This window comes from Mirounga angustirostris, unplaced genomic scaffold (genome assembly GCF_029215605.1).
Source record: "Mirounga angustirostris isolate CCGP_5_RB_7025 unplaced genomic scaffold, mMirAng1.0.hap1 SCAF_10, whole genome shotgun sequence".
Classification (NCBI taxonomy): Eukaryota; Metazoa; Chordata; class Mammalia; order Carnivora; family Phocidae; genus Mirounga; species Mirounga angustirostris.
This window is the reverse complement of record NW_026991718.1, coordinates 93112492-93130822: the sequence shown is the minus strand read 5'-3', so window position 1 is coordinate 93130822 and position 18331 is coordinate 93112492. Positions and strand designations below refer to the sequence as shown.

Sequence of the window (18331 nt, the reverse complement as noted above, 5' to 3'; positions counted from 1 at the left end):
GTAATTGACTGCTTTTCTCTGGGGGCACACTGAGGAGTGGAGCCCCAAGCTCTCGGCTCCTCTGGGGTGGAGATTGGGAGGCCACCATTTTCACTCTCTGCCTCCAAAGCTGTATGGAAAGCTTGCAGGGAACAAAAGCTCCCGAGAGCAAACCCGAGCAGATTACTTAGCCCAGGAACTTCAGGGTAATTCCGCCTCCGGCAAAGACATTTGGGAACCACGGCAACAGGCCCCTCCCCCAGAAGATCAGCAAGAACAGAAAGCCAAGACCAAGTTTACCGATCAATGAGAATGGCAGAACTCCAGCGCTAGGGGAATACTGCACATAGAATTCATGGCTTTTTTCCCATGATTCTTTAGTCTTTCAAAGTTAATTTTTTTTTTTGAATTTTTCTTTTTCACTTTTTCAACCAACATCTTATCAATCCCTTTTTTAAAAAATCTTTTTTATTTTTCATTTTTAGAGTCATATTCTATCAATTCATAGTAGTTAACCTTATTTTTGGTGTGTGTGTGTATATACTTATTTTTGGTGTGTGTGTATATATTTTGGTGTGTGTTGTTCTCTCCTTAAAATTGTGGGATACAGTTTCTTCTAACAGACCAAAATATACCCTAAATCTCTAGTATATAGCTTTGTTCTAGTCTCTTGGCTGATCTCATTTGCTCCTCCTTTTTTTTTTAAATCCTCTTCTTTCTTTTTCAAACGAACTTATCTAATCAATTCCTTTTATAAAATCTTTTATAATTTTCATCTTTACAGTCATATTCCATCCCTTCATCGTATTAACCTTTATTTTTGTACATATGTAAGTTTTTCTTTCTTTAAAATTTTGGGAGGTGCTTTCTTCTCACAGACCAAATTATGCCCCAAATCTAGTGTGTGGCACTGATCTATGCACCAGCCTGATCATATTTGATCATATTCTGGTTTTTTTTGTTTTTACCTTTTTCTTTTTCTTTTTTCTTTCTTTCCCTTTCTTTTCCCCCGGTTTCAGGTCTCTTCTGACTTGTTTAGTGTATATTTTCTGGGGACGTTGTTACCCTTTTAGCATTTTGTTCTCTCATTCATCTGTTTTCCTCTGGACAAAATGACAAGACTAAAATATCACCTCAACAAAAAAAACAAGAGGCAGTACTGACTGCTAGGGACCTAATCAATACAGACATTTGTAAGAATTCGGAACTAGAGTTCAGAATGATGATTTTAAAGATAATAGCTGGGCTTGAAAAAGGCATGGAAGTTATTAGAGAAACCCTTTCTAGAGAAATAAAAGAACTAAAATCTAACCAAGTTGAAATCAAAAAGGCTATTAATGAGGTGCAATCAAAAATGGAGGCTCTAACTGCTAGGATCAATGAGGCAGAGGAGGGAATCAGTGATATAGAAGACCAAATGATGGAAAATAAAGAAGGTGAGAAAAAGAGAGATAAACAACTACTGGATCAGGAAGGCAGAATTCGAGAGTTAAGTGATACCGTAAGATGAAACAATATTAGAATAATTGGGATCCCAGAAGAAGAAGAGAGAGGAGGGCAGAAGGTATACTGCAGCAAATTATAGCAGAGAAATTCCCTAATTTGGGGAAGGAAGCAGGCATCAAAATTCAGGAGGCACAAAGAACCCCTCGAAATCAATAAAAATAGGTCAATACCCCGACATCTAATAGTAAAACCTATGAGTCTGAGAGACAAAGAGAAAATCCTGAAAGCAGCTCAGGACAAGAGGTCTGTAACCTACAATGGTAGAAACATTAGATTGGCAACAGACCTATCCACAGAGACCTGGCGGGCCAGAAAGGACCGGTATGGTATATTCAAAGCAATAAATGAGAAAAATATGCAGCCAAGAATACCATATCCAGCTAGGTTGCCATTGAAAATAGAAGGAGAAATAAAAAGCTTCCAGGACAAACAAAAACTAAAGGAATTTGCAAACACAAAACCAGCCCTACAGGAAATCTTGAAAGGGGTCCTCTAAGCAAAGAGAGAGCCTAAAAGCAACAGAGACCAGAAAGTAACGCAGACAATATACAGTAACAGTCACCTTACAGGCAATACAATGGCACTAAATTCATATCTTTCAATAGTTACCCTGAATGTAAATGGGCTCAATGCCCCAATCAAAAGACACAGGCTATCAGATTGGATAAAAAACAAGACCCATCAATATGCTGTCTGCAAGAGACTCATTTTAGACCCAAAGACACCCCCAGATTGAAAGTGAGGGGATGGAAAACCATTTACCATGATAATGGACACCAAAAGAGAGCTGGGGTGGCAATCGTTATATCAGACAAATTAGATTTTAAACCAAAGACTGTAATAAGAGATGAGGAAGGACACTATATCCTACTTAAAGGGTCTATCCCACAAGAAGATCTAACAATGGTATCTATACCCCTAACATGGGAGCAGCCAATTATATAAGCCAATTAATAACAAAAGCAAAGAAACACATCAACAACAATACAATAATAGTGGGGGACTTTAACAACCCCCTCACTGAAATGGACAGATCATCTAAGCAAAAGATCAACAAGGAAATAAAGACTTTAAATGACACACTGGACCAAATGGACTTCACAGATATATTCAGAACATTCCATCCCAAAGCAACAGAATACACATTCTTCTCTAGTGCCCATGGAACATTCTCCAGAATAGATCACATCCTAGGTCACAAATCAGGTCTCAACTGGTACCAAAAGATTGGGATCATTCCCTGCATATTTTCAGACCACAGTGCTTGGAAACCAGATCTCAATCACAAGAGGAAAGTCTAAAAGAACTCAAGTACATGGAGGCTAAAGAGTATCCTACTAAAGAATGAATGGGTCAACCAGGAAATTAAAGAAGAATTAAAAACATTCATGGAAACCAATGAAAATGAAAATACAACTGTTCAAAATCTTTGGGATGGAGCAAAGGCAGTCCTAAGAGGAAAGTATATAGCAATTCAAGCCTTTCTCAAGAAACAAGAAAGGTCTCAAATACACAACCTAACCCCACACCTAAAGGAGCTGGAGAAAGAACAGCAAATAAAGCCTAAACCCAGCAGGAGAAGAGAAATAATAAAGATCAGAGCAGAAATCATTGAAATAGAAACCAAAAGAACAGTAGAACAGATCCACAAAACTAGGAATTGGGTTCTTTGAAAGAATGAACAAGATTGTTAAACCCCTGGCCAGACTTACTAAAAAGAAGAGAAATGACCCAAATAAATAAAATTATGAAAGAGGAGAGATCACAACCAACACCAAAGAAATACAAACAATTATAAGAACATATTATGAGCAACTCTATGCCAGCAAATTAGATAATCTGGAAAAAATGGAGACATTCCTAGAGATGTATCAACTACCAAAACTGAACCAGGAAGAAATAGAAAACCTGAACAGACCTATAACCACTAAGGAAATTGAAGCAGTCATCAAAAATCCCCCAACAAACAAAAGCCCAGGGCCAGATGGCTTCCCAGGGGAATTCTACCAAACATTTAAAGAAGAACTAATACCTATTCTTCTGAAACTGTTCCAAAAAATAGAAATGGAAGGAAAACTTCCAAACTCGTTTTATGAGGCCACCATTACCTTGATCCCAAAACCAGACAAAGTCCCCATCATAAGGAGAATTACAGACCAATATCCTTGATGAACATGGATGCAAAAATTCTCACCAAAATACTAGCCAATAGGATACAACAGTGCGTTAAAAGGATTATTCACCACGACCAAGTGGGATTTATCCCTGGGCTACAAGGTTAGTTCAACATCTGCAAATCAAAGCGAAACAATACATTAATAAAAGAAAGAACAAGAACCATATGATCCTCTCAATAGATGCAGAAAAAGCATTTGACAAAGTACAGCATCCTTTCTTGATCAAAACTCTTCAGAGTATAGGCATAGAGGGTACATACCTCAATATCATAAAAGCCATCTATGAAAAATCCACAGCGAATATCATTCTCAATGGGGAAAAACTGAGAGCTTTCCCCCTAAGCTCAGGAACACCGCAGGTATGTCCACTATCACCACTGCTATTCAACACAGTATTAGAAGTCCTAGCCACAGCAATCACACAACAAAAAGAAATAAAAGGCATCCGAATCGGCAAAGAAGAAGTCAAACTCTCACCCTTTGCAGATGATATGATACTTTATGTGGAAAACCCAAAAGACTCCACCCCAAAACTGCTAGAACTCATACAGGAATTCAGTCAAGTGGCAGGATAGAAAATCAATGCACAGAAGTCAGTGGCATTCCTATACACCAACAACAAGACAGAAGAAAGAGAAATTTAGGAATCGATCCCATTTACAACTGCACCCAAAACCATAAGATACCTAGGAATAAATCTAACCAAAGAGGCAAAGAATCTGTACTCAGAAAACTATAAATACTCATGAAAGAAATTGAGGAAGACACAAAGAAATGGAAAAACGTTTTATGCTCATGGATTGGAAGAACAAATATGGTGAAGATGTCAATGTTACTTAGAGCAATCTACACATTCAATGCAATCCCCATCAAAATACCATCACCTTTTTTCAAAGAAATGGAACAAGTAATCCTAAAATTTGTATGGAACCAGTAAAGACCCCAAATAGCCAGAGGAATGTTGAAAAAGAAAAGCAAAGCTGGCGGCATCACAATTCTGAACTTCAAGCTCTATTACAAAGCTGTCATCATCAAGACAGTATGGTACTGGCACAAAAACAGACACATAGATCAATGGAACAGAACAGAGAGCCCAGAAATGGACCCTCAACTTTATGGTCAACTCATCTTTGACAAAGCAGGAAAGAATGTCCAATGGAAAAAAGTCTCTTCAACAAATGGTGTTGGGAAAATTGGACAGCCACATGCAGAAAAATGAAACTGGACCATTTCCTTATACCACATACAAAAATAGACTCAAAATGGTTGAAAGACCTCAATGTGAGACAGGAGTCCATCCAAATCCTAAAGGAGAACACAGGCAGCAACCTCTTCGACCTCAGCCGCAGCAACTTCTTCCTAGAAACATCGCCAAAGGCAAGGGAAGCAAGGGCAAAAAGGAGCTACTGGGACTTCATCAAGATAAAAAGCTTTTGCACACAAAAGAAACAGTCAACAAAACCAAAAGACAACCGACAGAATGGGAGAAGATATTTGCAAATGACATATCAGATAAAGGGCTAGTATCTAAAATCTATAAAGAACTTCCTAAACTCAACACCCAAAGAACAAATGATCCAATCAAGAAATGGGCAGAAGACATGAACAGACATTTTTCCAAAGAAGACATCCAAATGGCCAACAGACACATGAAAAAGTGCTCAACATCGTTCAGCATCAGGGAAATCCAAATCAAAACCTCAATGAGATACCACCTCACACCAGTCAGAATGGCGAAAATTAACAAGTCAGGAATGACAGATGTTGGCGGGGATGCAGAGAAAGGGGAACCCTCCTACATTGTTGATGAGAATGCAAGCTGGTACAGCCACTCTGGAAAACAGTATGGAGGTTCCTCAAAAAGTTGAAAATAGAGCTACCATACAATCCAGCAATTGCACTACTGGGTATTTACCCCAAAGATACAAATGTAGTGATCCGAAGGGGTATGTGCATACCGATGTTTATAGCAGCAATGTCCACAATAGCCAAACTATGGAAAGAGCCAAGATGTCCATCGACAGATGAATGGATAAAGAAGATGTAATATAATGGAATATTATGCAGCCATCAAAAGGAATGAGATCTTGCCATTTGCATCGATGTGGATGGAACTGGAGGGTGTTATGCTGAGTGAAATAAGTCAATCAGAGAAAGACATGTATCATATAACCTCACTGATATGAGGAATTCTTAATCTCAGGAAACAAACTGAGGGTTGCTGGAATGGAGGGTGGGGTGGGAGGAATGGGGTGGCTGGGTGATAGACATTGGGGAGGGTATGTGCTATGGTGAGTGCTGTGAATTGTGCAAGACTGTTGAATCACAGACCGGTACCTCTGAAACAAATAATACATTATATGTTAAAAAAAAAAAAAAAAAGAAGAAGAAGAAGACGACGACGACAGCAGGAAGGGAAGAATGAAGGGGGAAATCGGAGGGGGAGACGGACCATGAGAGACTATGGACTCTGAGAAAGAAACTGAGGGTTCTAGAGGGGAGGGGGTGGGGGGATGGGTTAGCACGGTGATGGGTATTAAAGAGGGCATGTACTGCATGGAGCACTGGGTGTTATATGCAAACAATGAATCATGGAACACTACATCGAAAACTAATGATGTAATGTATGCTGATTAACATAATAATAAAAAATAAATAAATAAAAGTAAAAAGCAACAGAGAAGAGAAATGGCCACAGATAGGAGTCCACGTGGAAACTTCTTTGGGATGAGCCTTGGTCTACTTTAAATAAAAGTTGAAGATACAAACCATCAAAAATAAATAAATAAATAAACAAATAAATAAATAAATTTCATCTTAGCAAATCTCACAAACATGTGCCAGACCTGGCGAATCATCATCATCATCATAAATCACAGCTAACAATATCTGAACCCAGTGCAAAACTGTGCAGCCTCCTGTATGGGGGAGGGGTGGCACGTCTGCGCAAGAAGGCAGGCTGCTCCCTAAGCAAGTTACCCTTGTCTAGGAAGAGGGAAACAGGGAGCCCTGGTCTCGGGGTTCTGTCACTAATGTGGTTTGTGAGCTGGGCTATTTACTTGGCTTTTCTGGAGTCATTTCTGGTCAAAACTAAAGTGAATAAGAACATCTCCAAACTTCCTCCAGCACTGAAATTCAAATACATCTTGGCAAACAAGCTGTATAAAAAAAATACAACCGTTCATAAACCACTCCTTTTCTTACACCTGTTTCCTAACCAACCACTTGCTGCATTCCTCTACTCACTACACTTAGGGGACTATATAATTTAAGTACTGTAATTAGAAGGACCATAGTCCAGGTTTCCTGATTTACTTTCAGAGCTTCAAGCATAAGGTCCTATTTAACACTGATAAGAGATTAAAATATCACTTATGGCAAACACCATCTGGTAAATATCTAAATAAAACCTAACTATCATTTAAAGAAAATTTGCCAACCCAAGTTATCTACTGAGAGAAGAAACTAAACACTAGAGGAAAAATTCAAAAAAGATAAAAGGACAATGGCAACTCAAAATTTTCTGTCCCCTTTAATAGTTTCCTTATTCAAATTTTTAAAAATCAAGCCTGGCAATTGTAGACAGTCTACGTGAACAAACAAATAATAATGTGATGGCACGTTTAATTTTAATATGGAATTAAGATGATGCCCACTTGGTTGCCTGGCAGGGCTGTCCAGACCTTTCACATTTTTCTCTCCCCCTTGGATTCCACAAAAGAGCTTGGGAGGTCAACAGATGATCATAAATCCCAGATGAACCCACTCTGATTCTTATGACAACCCTGCAAAGTCAGAAGGAATCCTTTCCTGATTGTGACAGATTAGGGAAGAGACTCAGGAAGGTGAAGTGATTTGCTCAAGGCCACACAGCCAGGAAGTACCAGAGCTGAGATCAGAACCCAGAATCTGTCTACCTCCAAAAAGCTCATCCTCTCTCCACTATTTTATGTTGCTTCTTAATTTAAGCATTCTTCTTGATCCATCTAACCATTTCCAAAATAATAACGATGACATCAAAATCATTAATAATCATGGACTTAAAACTAATTTTCAAGATCTGACAAGATTCTCCATTAAAAGGGGATCTTTTCTCCCCAACCAAAATTAATCAAACCAAAAAATACAACTTCAGAATAGATTCTTGCTTAATTCAGTGACAAGTTCTTGCTCCAATTGCAACACATCCCATAAAAGCATGGCCAGACAACTGGTGAGGAATGAGGCCCAAGCACCCACTAGCCTGAGCCTGGCTTCAGTCCACTTCACTTGGCAGCCCCAGGCCCATCAGGGCAGGGAGACTGAGAAGGTGCCGACAGTGAAACTCTCCAGGAGAGTCAGAGCCAAGTAAGCAGAGTGTCTGTGCTTTGGGCGAGAAGCAAAGCAAGTGTTCAGTACCACCCTTGCGGCAAGGCTGGACACACACAAAATGATGTGTAGACCACTTCATGTATCTAATAACTAGGCAAGGCAATCAGAGTGATTATACTATTCAGGAGGCAAGTGAGTACATGCTTCTCATATATTTTTCATCAAGCCAAGATCATTTGATCATATTAAATTATTAAAAATTAATATGAACAATTGGGTTCTCTTGTGTTACAAAGGGAATATATAACCTTATTTAAAGAACTAGTTTCTCCTGTGTCACCCTCCATTTCCTACCTGTATTCTAGATATGCTCTTAGTATATATCCTCTAAAACCTCCTTCAAGTCAGCTGAGGGGGGAAGTTGGCAATTGCCTACAACCGTCACTTCTAGCTCATGATCCACCATACTATCTTCCACCAAATTACTCAAAGCAGGCCCATCTATTGTACTGTCTCTATTGTATAGACTGTTACACTTTTACAGAGTTCTTTCACACTGTTCTCTTTCAGAAATGCTCCATAAATTCTGTGCATCCCATAAATACTAGTGCTTTCTAGAGCAATGTTGCAATAGGCTACCACCCTCAGGACCCTTTAAAACTTCTACTTCCTATGTTATCATCTGCTTCCTCTTCTCTTCCCCTCAGGGTGATGTCAGACTACTCAGATTCTTAACCCTTCCCACCATGTGAGATGTAAGAGATACAGCCATCTCTTTGGTTCTCTGCTCCCACCTAGGGCCAGCCCAGTCCCGCTCACCTTATCCAAGACTTCTTTAGTTCTCCTCTCTCTCCCCCAGGCTGTACTCACTGGACCCCTCTCACTGCAAGCAAAAAGACTTTAAAACCACCCATGTTAAACTCTGACTTCCATTCATGCTACCCATTCAGGTAGCTCCTCTTTTCCTCCTCTCTTCCACCTCTGCAAAGCCTTAACTATTACTTTCTACCTCTATTGCCCAACTCTCATTTTCTCCTCCATCCACTCCAAGTGGGCCTCATTCCCCTAGAATATTCTCAACCAGTGACATCTTGCCAAAAAAAAAAAAAATGTCAACTGGCCATTCTCCTCTTCCCCAATCCTTGTTTCCAGGTATCCAGACACATGCGCCTCTAGTTTCCCTCCCAGCTCCCTGGCCACCCTTTCTCAGCATCTTTGGATGGTTCCTCTCCTCCACCAACCATGGAGATGGCCCTCTCCTCTTTAGGACACAAAATCTCTCCAGGGTGATCCCATCCAGTCCTGTGGCTTCAACACATAGCCCAACATACTAATGACTCTTACATTTTTATTTCTAGCCTGAACCGTTCCCTCACCTTATCCCCATTCCCATGCTTCCATTTACCTTTTACTTCCTCAAATCTACCTGGCACTCCACCAAGAACATCAGCTCCTATTGTCTTTCTAATTTCTACCAACCTCAAGCAAGTCAAAAGAGGAAGTAAATGGCAGAGAGGTGGGAAGGCTTACAAGAAGCCAAGCACTAACTGTAAAGAATAGATTACAACCTCGGCATCAGGGAAATCCAAATCAAAACCTCAATGAGATACCACCTCACACAGAATGGCTAAAATTAACAAGTCAGGAAACAACAGATGTGGGCGGGGATGTGGAGAAAGGGGAACCCTCCTACACTACTGGTGGGAATGCAAGCTGGTGCAGCCACTCTGGAAAACTGTATGGAGGTTCCTCAGAAAGTTGAAAATAGAGCTACCATACAATCCAGCAATTGCACTACTGGGTATTTACCCCAAAGATACAAATGTAGTGATCCGAAGGGGTACGTGCATACCGATGTTTATAGCAGCAATGTCCACAATAGCCAAACTATGGAAAGAGCCAAGATGTCCATCGACAGATGAATGGATAAAGAAGATGTAGTATATATATACAATAGAATATTACGAAGCCATCAAAAAAAAAAAAAAACCCAAAATCTTGCCCTTTGCAACAACATGGATGGAACTAGAGGGTATTATGCTAAGCGAAATAAGTCAATCACAGAAAGACATGTATCATATGATCTCACTGATAAGAGGAATTCTTAATCTCAGGAAACAAACTGAGGGTTGCTGGAGTGGTGAGGGGTGGGAGGGATGGGGTGGCTGGGTGACAGACATTGGGAAGGGTATGTGCTATGGTGAGTGCTGTGAATTGTGGAAGACTGATGAATCACAGACCGATAACTCTGAAACAAATAGTACATTATATGTTAAAAAAAAAAAAAAGAATATAGTAGGAAGGTAAAAATGAAGGGGGGGAAATCAGAGGGGGAGATGAACCATGAGAGACTATGGACTCTGAGAAACAAACTGAGGGTTCTAGAGGGGAGGGGGGTGGGGGGATGGGTTAGCCTGGTGATAGGTATTAAAGAGGGCATGTTCTGCATGGAGCACTGGGTGTTATATGCAAACAATGAATCATGGAACACTACATCAAAAACTAATGATGTAATGTATGGTGATTAACATAACATAATAAAATAAAATAAATAGATTACAACCTTTAAGAAAAAGCTAAAAAAGAAAATTAACAATGAAATTTCTAGAAATTTAGAGTTTAATTTTACTCTCAAAATTCTCAATGATTAAAACTATTTTGCTATAAAATCTGATTCATTTCTTGCATTTGCAGTGTTTTAATAAAAAAGACTTACCCTAAACAGTAACCCTGCCAAGCTCTGGGCAAACAAGTCTTTTATTTGTTTATCCTTTGGCTTCTGCATGACAGCTTCTGTTATCCTGAGTAGTATTTGCAACATCTGTTCCCTGGGCCACCCAAAATAAAAACTCACATTAATCACATTTCCAAAGCACTTTAATTTATAGGTATAAGAAATTCTCTTAAGAATTCAGCAACAATGATAATCATGTATTACTCAAAAGTATTAATAATCTGAATGCCAATTACACAATGAATACCATATTTTATCAAAATAAACCTTCTTACATTACAAAAGTTCTAAAAATATGTGACCTACACACACATCAATAGGCAGAATAAAACAGGTATCATCCTAGCCTAATTTTATCCCCTTCTAACAGGGAGCAAGACTGTTTCTCCAACTATACCAATCCCTTAAAAGTGCTCAGTGAATAGTTGTGCCCATTTGAACTTAATGCAGCATCCTTTAATTTTCCCATCCATTATTTTACTTAACCTGTGAGGTCTCCCCATCTATCTTTGTGGTAGGAAATAAAACAGACATTCTGGTCCTCATTCTGGGGAGATACACAGTCAGTATCATACTATGACTGAAATCCAGAGGAACTTGCAGGTAGGGGGGTTTGGAAAGGTCACCTTTGGTCACTTTGAGGCATGGAGTTTTGTGCCTGGAAGGTGCTGGGTCTGCAAGAGGGCACTGAAGACACAAAATAACACCACTAATTATGTAAATAGCAGTAAGTTCTTCAGAACAGCCAAAGGGCATTTTTCTTTCTCACAGCTAAGTTATAGTCTTCATATCAGTGTTTGCTTACTTTTCCTTTTCTTGAATTCCATGCAAACCAAGAACACGTATCTTTTGTATATAAGGGAGGTCTGTTTGTTTTGAGGGGAACCACACCTTTTAACTTCTCCTTCGAGGTCTTATCCACTAACTGTTCATTCATCTTTATAACTTTCTCCTTGGCCTACATGCTCATTAATGATAAGATCGGGAACTGGACAAAGTCATCCAGTCCAGGTCAGATGATGAGATCTCCAAATCACAGTTCCTTTATATTTTTCTTGTACTTCCACATATTGAGACAGTATTTTCTCTTAACAATGATATGGAATCTCATTAAGCTTCTCATGGTACAATGACCTCTAAAAATAGGGTTTCCTGCCCTATTTGTAGCTGACCCCATTTGATTTTCATCCCAAGGTTATCTGTTGGCAACATCTAGAACTTTGTTCTAGTTGTTTGCTTGTGCTGTACACTGTCTATGGGTTCTGGAAGCATGGCGTAAGAAGAGCTCTCAAGTCATGGGAGATTGGGTGCATGCATCTGGAACAGACAGCTTAGAGGAGGATGAGGGAAGAAATGGCACAGAGCAGGGGACAGCATGTCTCTCACCATATTCAGGGTACCCAGGCCCCTGTCACAGACCCCCAGCATCACCACTGCCTGCTCACATTTATGTGATGCTTAAGACAACAAAAAATAATCCTTTCCACATGCATGGTTACATACCCATCTTATGAACATGATGAGAACAAAAAGCATAATAATTTTCACATAAAACCTCAAACAAGTAATATATGTTAAAAAAAAAAAAAAGAAGATAGCAGGAAGGGAAAAATGAAGGGGGGGAAATCTGAGGGGGAGACAAACCATGAAAGACTATGGACTCTGAGAAACAAACTGAGGGTTCTAGAGAGGAGGGGGGGTAGGGGGATGGGTTAGCCTGGTGATGGGTATTAAAGAGGGCACGTACTGAATGGAGCACTGGGTGTTACACGCAAACAATGAATCATGGAACACTACATCAAAAACTAATGATGTAATGTATGGTGATTAACATAACATAATAAAAAAAAAAGGAAAAAAACCCAAACCTCAGTCATGGGAACTGCTATCAAAAAATGCAAACCTGGGAGCACCTGGGTGGCTCAGTGGGTTGAGCATCTGCCTCTTGGTTTTGGCTCAGGTCATGATCTCGGGGTCATGGGGTGGAGCCCTGCATCCGGCTCTGCACTCGGCAGGGAGTCTGCTTAAGATTCTCTTTCTCTCCCTCTGCCCCTCCCCCCACTCACACATTCTCTCTCTCTCTCAAATAAATAAATAAACTTAAAAAAAAATGCAAACCTGACCAAAGCAATGACTGACAAAGACAGGGTTAATTTAATTTCTGAACCTATGAAAGCTTGGCAAGCCATGAAATTCCCACACAGTCTTCTGGAAGAAAACGAGGTGTAAAGATCATCTCCAGTTTGGAAAAATCTTTCCTAACACTGTTGACTCCAGTTTGTTTCTTTGCATTTTGTGAAATACTGACTTTCGGTCCCTCCTCCTCACAAAAGAACTGCTCCAGAGTGTAAAACTTCCATGGGAACATGGGAAATTATGCGTGTATGCTGTCCCTGCACTGAGGAACAGGTTTCCTACACTCTTTACTACTGACGTTGTCCCCATCTTCTCACACAGGTGGTACTGTTAACCATTCACACAACACTGCTGCTCACTATTTCAGGACTGCTTCTTAGCACTTCTCTGCTAAGCCCTAGTGTAAGCTGCTATCAGCTATGGCCCCTGACTTTGTCTACTCCTCCTTCTCCCCTGCACTGTCTCTCCTCCAGAAGCAGTCAGAGAAATCTCTGGAAACATAAACTGGATTGTGTCACACTCTTGCGCACACACAGAGGAGCAGCCAATGTCCCTCCTGTGGCCGGCAAGGCCCCACTCAACCTGGCTCTGGTTGGTCCCTGTCACATCCCCTCCCACCCTCCCTCTCCTTCTGTCTGCTCCACTACACTGGCCTAGAACACACCACACTTGGTACCTGCGTTCCTCCCATGGGAAGCTCTATGCTCAGACCTCCCGCTGGCCTCTCCCTCCCTGTCCTCAGGGTGCTGCTTACAAAGGTCTTCCTGGACACCTGTAGAAAAACATTCCCTCACCCTCCACTCTGTCCCCTTTCCCAGCTTTACTGTGCTTATACCACTGAAACTGCTACATTCCTTCTGTCTCTCAGTCTATGAGGATGGAAACCTCACAAGGGCAAAACTCTGTCTAGTTCACCTTATATCCTCACAGCAGGAGCTTAGTAGTTATATACTGGATGAAAGAAAGGAGAAAGGAATTCAGGGATTGTCCAACACTAAAATGCATAGGAAATTCTGCTAGGGAAACAGGCCACACCCCTTTCTATGTGCTACTGACTATTTTTTGGTATTTTCGTCTATTTCTGTACCTTGCTTTTTCTTAATACTTTAACCTGGAAATTTCTGAATTATTAAAGAAAAGATTTGCTTAATTTTATCTTAGAATTTTCACCAAAAAAGATTACCAAAATGATCAAAATACTACTGATACAAAGGTAAACTGAATTCATAGTTTTCAAAGAAAAAACGCATCAAAAATACTATTGCTATACTATCGAGGAGATGTTTCTGTTGTGAGCATACCAGTATTTCTCATTACTTTCAATGTTACGTCTGACACAGCATTTAACTTTGTTTAAATCATATTGTTCATCACAGTAATATTTCCAGCCTGAGAAAGATGACCCTGGAATTTATGCCTTAAAATAATCATTTTGATTCCTGTGGTTTCTGTACCAGTGAACTTGCTACCTGACCGGATTCCTTTAGGCCCACCCTCCCTTCACCAGAGAAAGAAAAAGGCTGGACTCCACAGCCCCAGGGGCCCCTGCAAGCTCAGTCCAGTCTCATTTCCATGCTTTCCACCAGGTGCACACAGAACTTTCCAAAGCCCCCTTAGTGCTGATGCAAGGACATCCAGAAAAAGCATCCAGAACACAGGCTTGGTAACGCGGCCCCACCAAGGATTTCCATGAGGGAAGTGGCCACTGGAACTGGTTTGCAGCGTCCTGCGCACTGAGCGCAGAGGCCAAAGCTCACTGACAGCAGGGCTGACCCAGCCGGGCCACTCCAGGGCAGCGCTGGGTGGGAAGAACATGCAAAGGACAGGCTAGAGAGGCATTTTACAACCAGAATTGAGGGACATGAAGAAAGAGGATTACAGAGGGGCTCTGAGGCCTCTGTTGCTGAGAACGTCTGAAAACACCTCCTAAGCTGGAGTGATGCATTCATTACGGGACAAGGGCATGGGAAAAACCTACAGCACTGTTTACTTTCAGGGATATTATAAACACACAGACACCAAACAAAAACAAAGGATAAAAACGAAAACATTTTGCATAAGCACATTTTCATGACGCCACTATATGTTTGACGGTACTATTTAGTCATTCTGACAATTTGTCATTTAAAATAATTGTTTTTTCAAAGTGAATTTAAGGCTTCAAATTTGAAGCAATAAAAATCAGTTAACAGCATTTCAGAGCAATTAACAACCTCTCCTGGGCTTATGAAGAACGATATAAAACACCAGTTATGCTGCTTTTCCACAAAGCAGTCTGATGACAATTTAAAATGGAAAAATCTACTATTAAGTAATACGACTACTTTTAATTCAATAATGTTTTTAAAGCCAATAATAAAAATAAACTATCAAAGAGCTGGATACTTCTTCATAATTCACAGAAACTGTTACAAAAGATTGGTTATCATCTTACTATTAACTTTGTAAAGCCATTCATTAGTAAGTGGAGACTTTAACCTTTGAATTATTATGTTGAAAAACAGAAACATCTGTTTTACAGTATTAATTAATTTGAAATAAACTTACCATGTCTTTTTATTCATTGTAAGTTCCATTATCATGCGCCTAAAAATAATCAAAACAGCTTTACAGGCATCAACTTGTTCTTTCAAGAGCATGGGAACTTCAGGACATGGTTCCAGCAAAAAGACGTTTGCTGCATTTGTCAAAAATACCTTGAAATCAACAAATTTTACATAGAAAATGTAATTAAACATAAAGATCTGAACAAATTTTTCTTAAAGATAATGATATTAATTTCCCTCTACCAAGGAATCACCTTTGAGTTGTCTCAATAAGGTTAAGTGGCACCAACACATACTCAAGATTTTTTTTAAATGCTTCTCTTAGAATCACCTGAGACACCTGAAAGACCTTTTCTAAAAAATTATTAATACATACTAATAGTGCAACTTTAGAAAATTTATGAATGAGAAAAGCTTTTGAAGACTTCTTTTTGACATTCCCTCAAAGGAAAAGGGGAAAACGGCAAGATAGGATCACTGCTTCTGGGTGAGAAATTTTGGGGTCGGGGAGGGGGAGAGGAAGATGTGCAGCTGCCAGACAGTGGCTGGGAAAAACCATCTGATTATTGTTGAATCTCCCAGCACATGAACTTTGCTGACAGGAAGCACAGCCAGCACCACCCAACATGGGTACAGATCTCTAGGAGCTGTAAGGAGTCAGGAAACAGACAAGGCCACATGGTCAACAGTATATAGCTTCCAGGTGCTTCCAGGTACACTTTTAATATGAGAACTATATTATGCAATAGGATATAAAACCTAAGTGAATTCTTGGGATAAAAACAGATTAAAAAAAACTTAGATGATCAGCTGACCACTCTACACTCTACCTCAGTCCTTTACAAGTTCACTATCCTTTACTGTCAGGGGTGTTCAGTAGAAAACAGTGAGAAGCACAGATGCAGGCTATTATGTAGGAAGTGACTGCTTAGGGGCACTACAGTAAAGTAACACTGTGTTTCTACTGACACAGAGGATACCAGTGACCCCTCAATTTAGGAGACTCTGAGTTGTCAGTCCGGTGATGAAGGTGGATGTGTACCATCTACTTAGATCCTATGCCTTCTTAAGTCTCCCTTGTGTTCAACAGTACAAATTCAAAGGATCTGGGAATAAACAGAGCTTTGCTGGCTCACCTGTGAATGAAATCCATTAACACAACATCTTAAAACAGATGCACAAACTGAAGAAATTAAAATAAACAAGCTCAAAAGTCAAGTGGGTGAACTAAAATATTGACAGCCTCTAAGATTATCTTGTGTAAGATTAAAAAGGTGTTATGGCCCAATTTTCTAGAAAGAATTACTAAATAAGCACTATAATAGTTGATAACAGATAACAGCAATTGTGAAGAATTTACTAGCCTTCAAGTGGGAAAAAGGAAAACAAAGAACTTTTTGACTAACCAACTATAGCAGTTTTAGTATAATTTTAGTGGCCTTTTTTTTTTTCCCCCACTATCCTGACTGAAATCAAGACCTGAGCTGAGAAATCAAGAGTCAGAGGCTTAACCAACTGAGCCACCCGGGTGCCGCTAGTGGCCATGTTTTTGGAAGACATACGGCATAGATGATCCACTGTTAAGACAGATCTTTAACTCAATGTATTTGGTTTCTTGATTTGAATTTGAAACTTTGCATATTCCCAAGTAAAAGTGAGGAGTCTTCATATATTATATTCACCTTTTATTTTCTTTTTTAAAAAAGATCAAAATGCCAACTCCATGAATATTTCTTACTACCATGTCAGTATTGGTTAAAGTAAAAATAAATAAAGAAAATTAATATGTCCAAATTGTACCTGTCAACAGCAACTGCAGAAGAGTACTAACTTATTCAACCTGTACTTGGCCACTTTTTCCTAATGAACCAAGGAAAGGACCAAAGATACTGGATACAAAGAGAACAAAAACAGCTATTATAATCCAAACTAAACATTTTTGAACACTGTTTTGCTATAATCAAGTGGAAAATTTTTTTCTTGGTTTGGCCAAGTAGATGTAACTTATCCTTTCAGAAAACAAATTAACAGTCTCCTGAACTTAGGAAGATACTGGCAGTGAAATGGCTGAGGATGGCATAAGGCAATCCACTTGGAGGACAAGGACTACCAAGAGACACAGGCAGGAACTCCTGCATGCACTTCTCTGGTGAAGGCACAGATTTTACTAACAACTGGCACTGGAGTTCTTTGAAACTACTCTAGTAAAATCATCTTGATTCTGTTTAAAGTTAATTTCAAATTATTTGCTGATTTTCACTGAAAAATGAAAAAACTCAATAGTTACAAAGTATTAAACTGCTAATGAACATGAAAGCGAAAAGGATACCATGACAAGGAATCCTATCAAGAAATGGATGACACAAGCAGTGTCATTAAAAACTGGGCAACAGGCAAACCATGCCCATGCTACCTCAGACCTCATGCCTGGCCTCTGTGTGGGAGGCCTACTGGCGCCACATGGCTAAAAAGGTGGATACAGGGTGGAGGGTGGGGCGCCAGAGAGCAGGGGAAAGAGAGGCATTCTGTGTTTTCACTTATACTCCTAACAGCCTTCCAACTAGATGCGAACCAAGAGGTAATCAATCTCCCAATCCCCATTTTTGAGATAAAAACCTGAGGTCTGGGAAGATTAAGTGATCAGCCAAAGTTGTTCTTTCCACTGTTCCCAAATGGCATCGGTTCTATTTTATATATTCATACAGATAAATATTTAAAAATTAGAGCATTTATCATCATTCTTCACAAACAGGTAATTTTTAAGAAGAATATTCCTTATAAGATTATATAATCATCATGCTTGTCTTGCAAATTAGAGTCCAGGTGACTGACTAACTCCCCATATGTGTTCAGAAGATACTTTTTAAGATTTGGATCTCAGTCATTTCACATTCACTGCGTAATAATCCCTCTCAAAAACCTGCAACCAGCTCATAGGGTCT

General features: G+C 39.7%; 1 protein-coding gene across 14 annotated transcripts in view; it reads right to left on the bottom strand.

Annotated features, from left to right (window-relative positions):
* Positions 1-18331, bottom strand: part of RALGAPA2 (Ral GTPase activating protein catalytic subunit alpha 2) — a 327287-nt gene that overhangs the window by 209971 nt on the left and 98985 nt on the right. For all 14 annotated transcript variants that reach the window (XR_010405762.1, XM_064572731.1, XM_064572744.1 and 11 more), the window contains 2 exons: positions 15391-15539; positions 10690-10801 (listed from right to left, as the gene is read on the bottom strand). Coding sequence is in view for 13 of the 14 variants with exons in the window: in XM_064572731.1 (XP_064428801.1) it covers positions 10690-10801; positions 15391-15539 (261 nt within the window). In the remaining variant the exon portion in view is untranslated. The remainder of the gene's footprint in view (positions 1-10689; positions 10802-15390; positions 15540-18331) is intronic.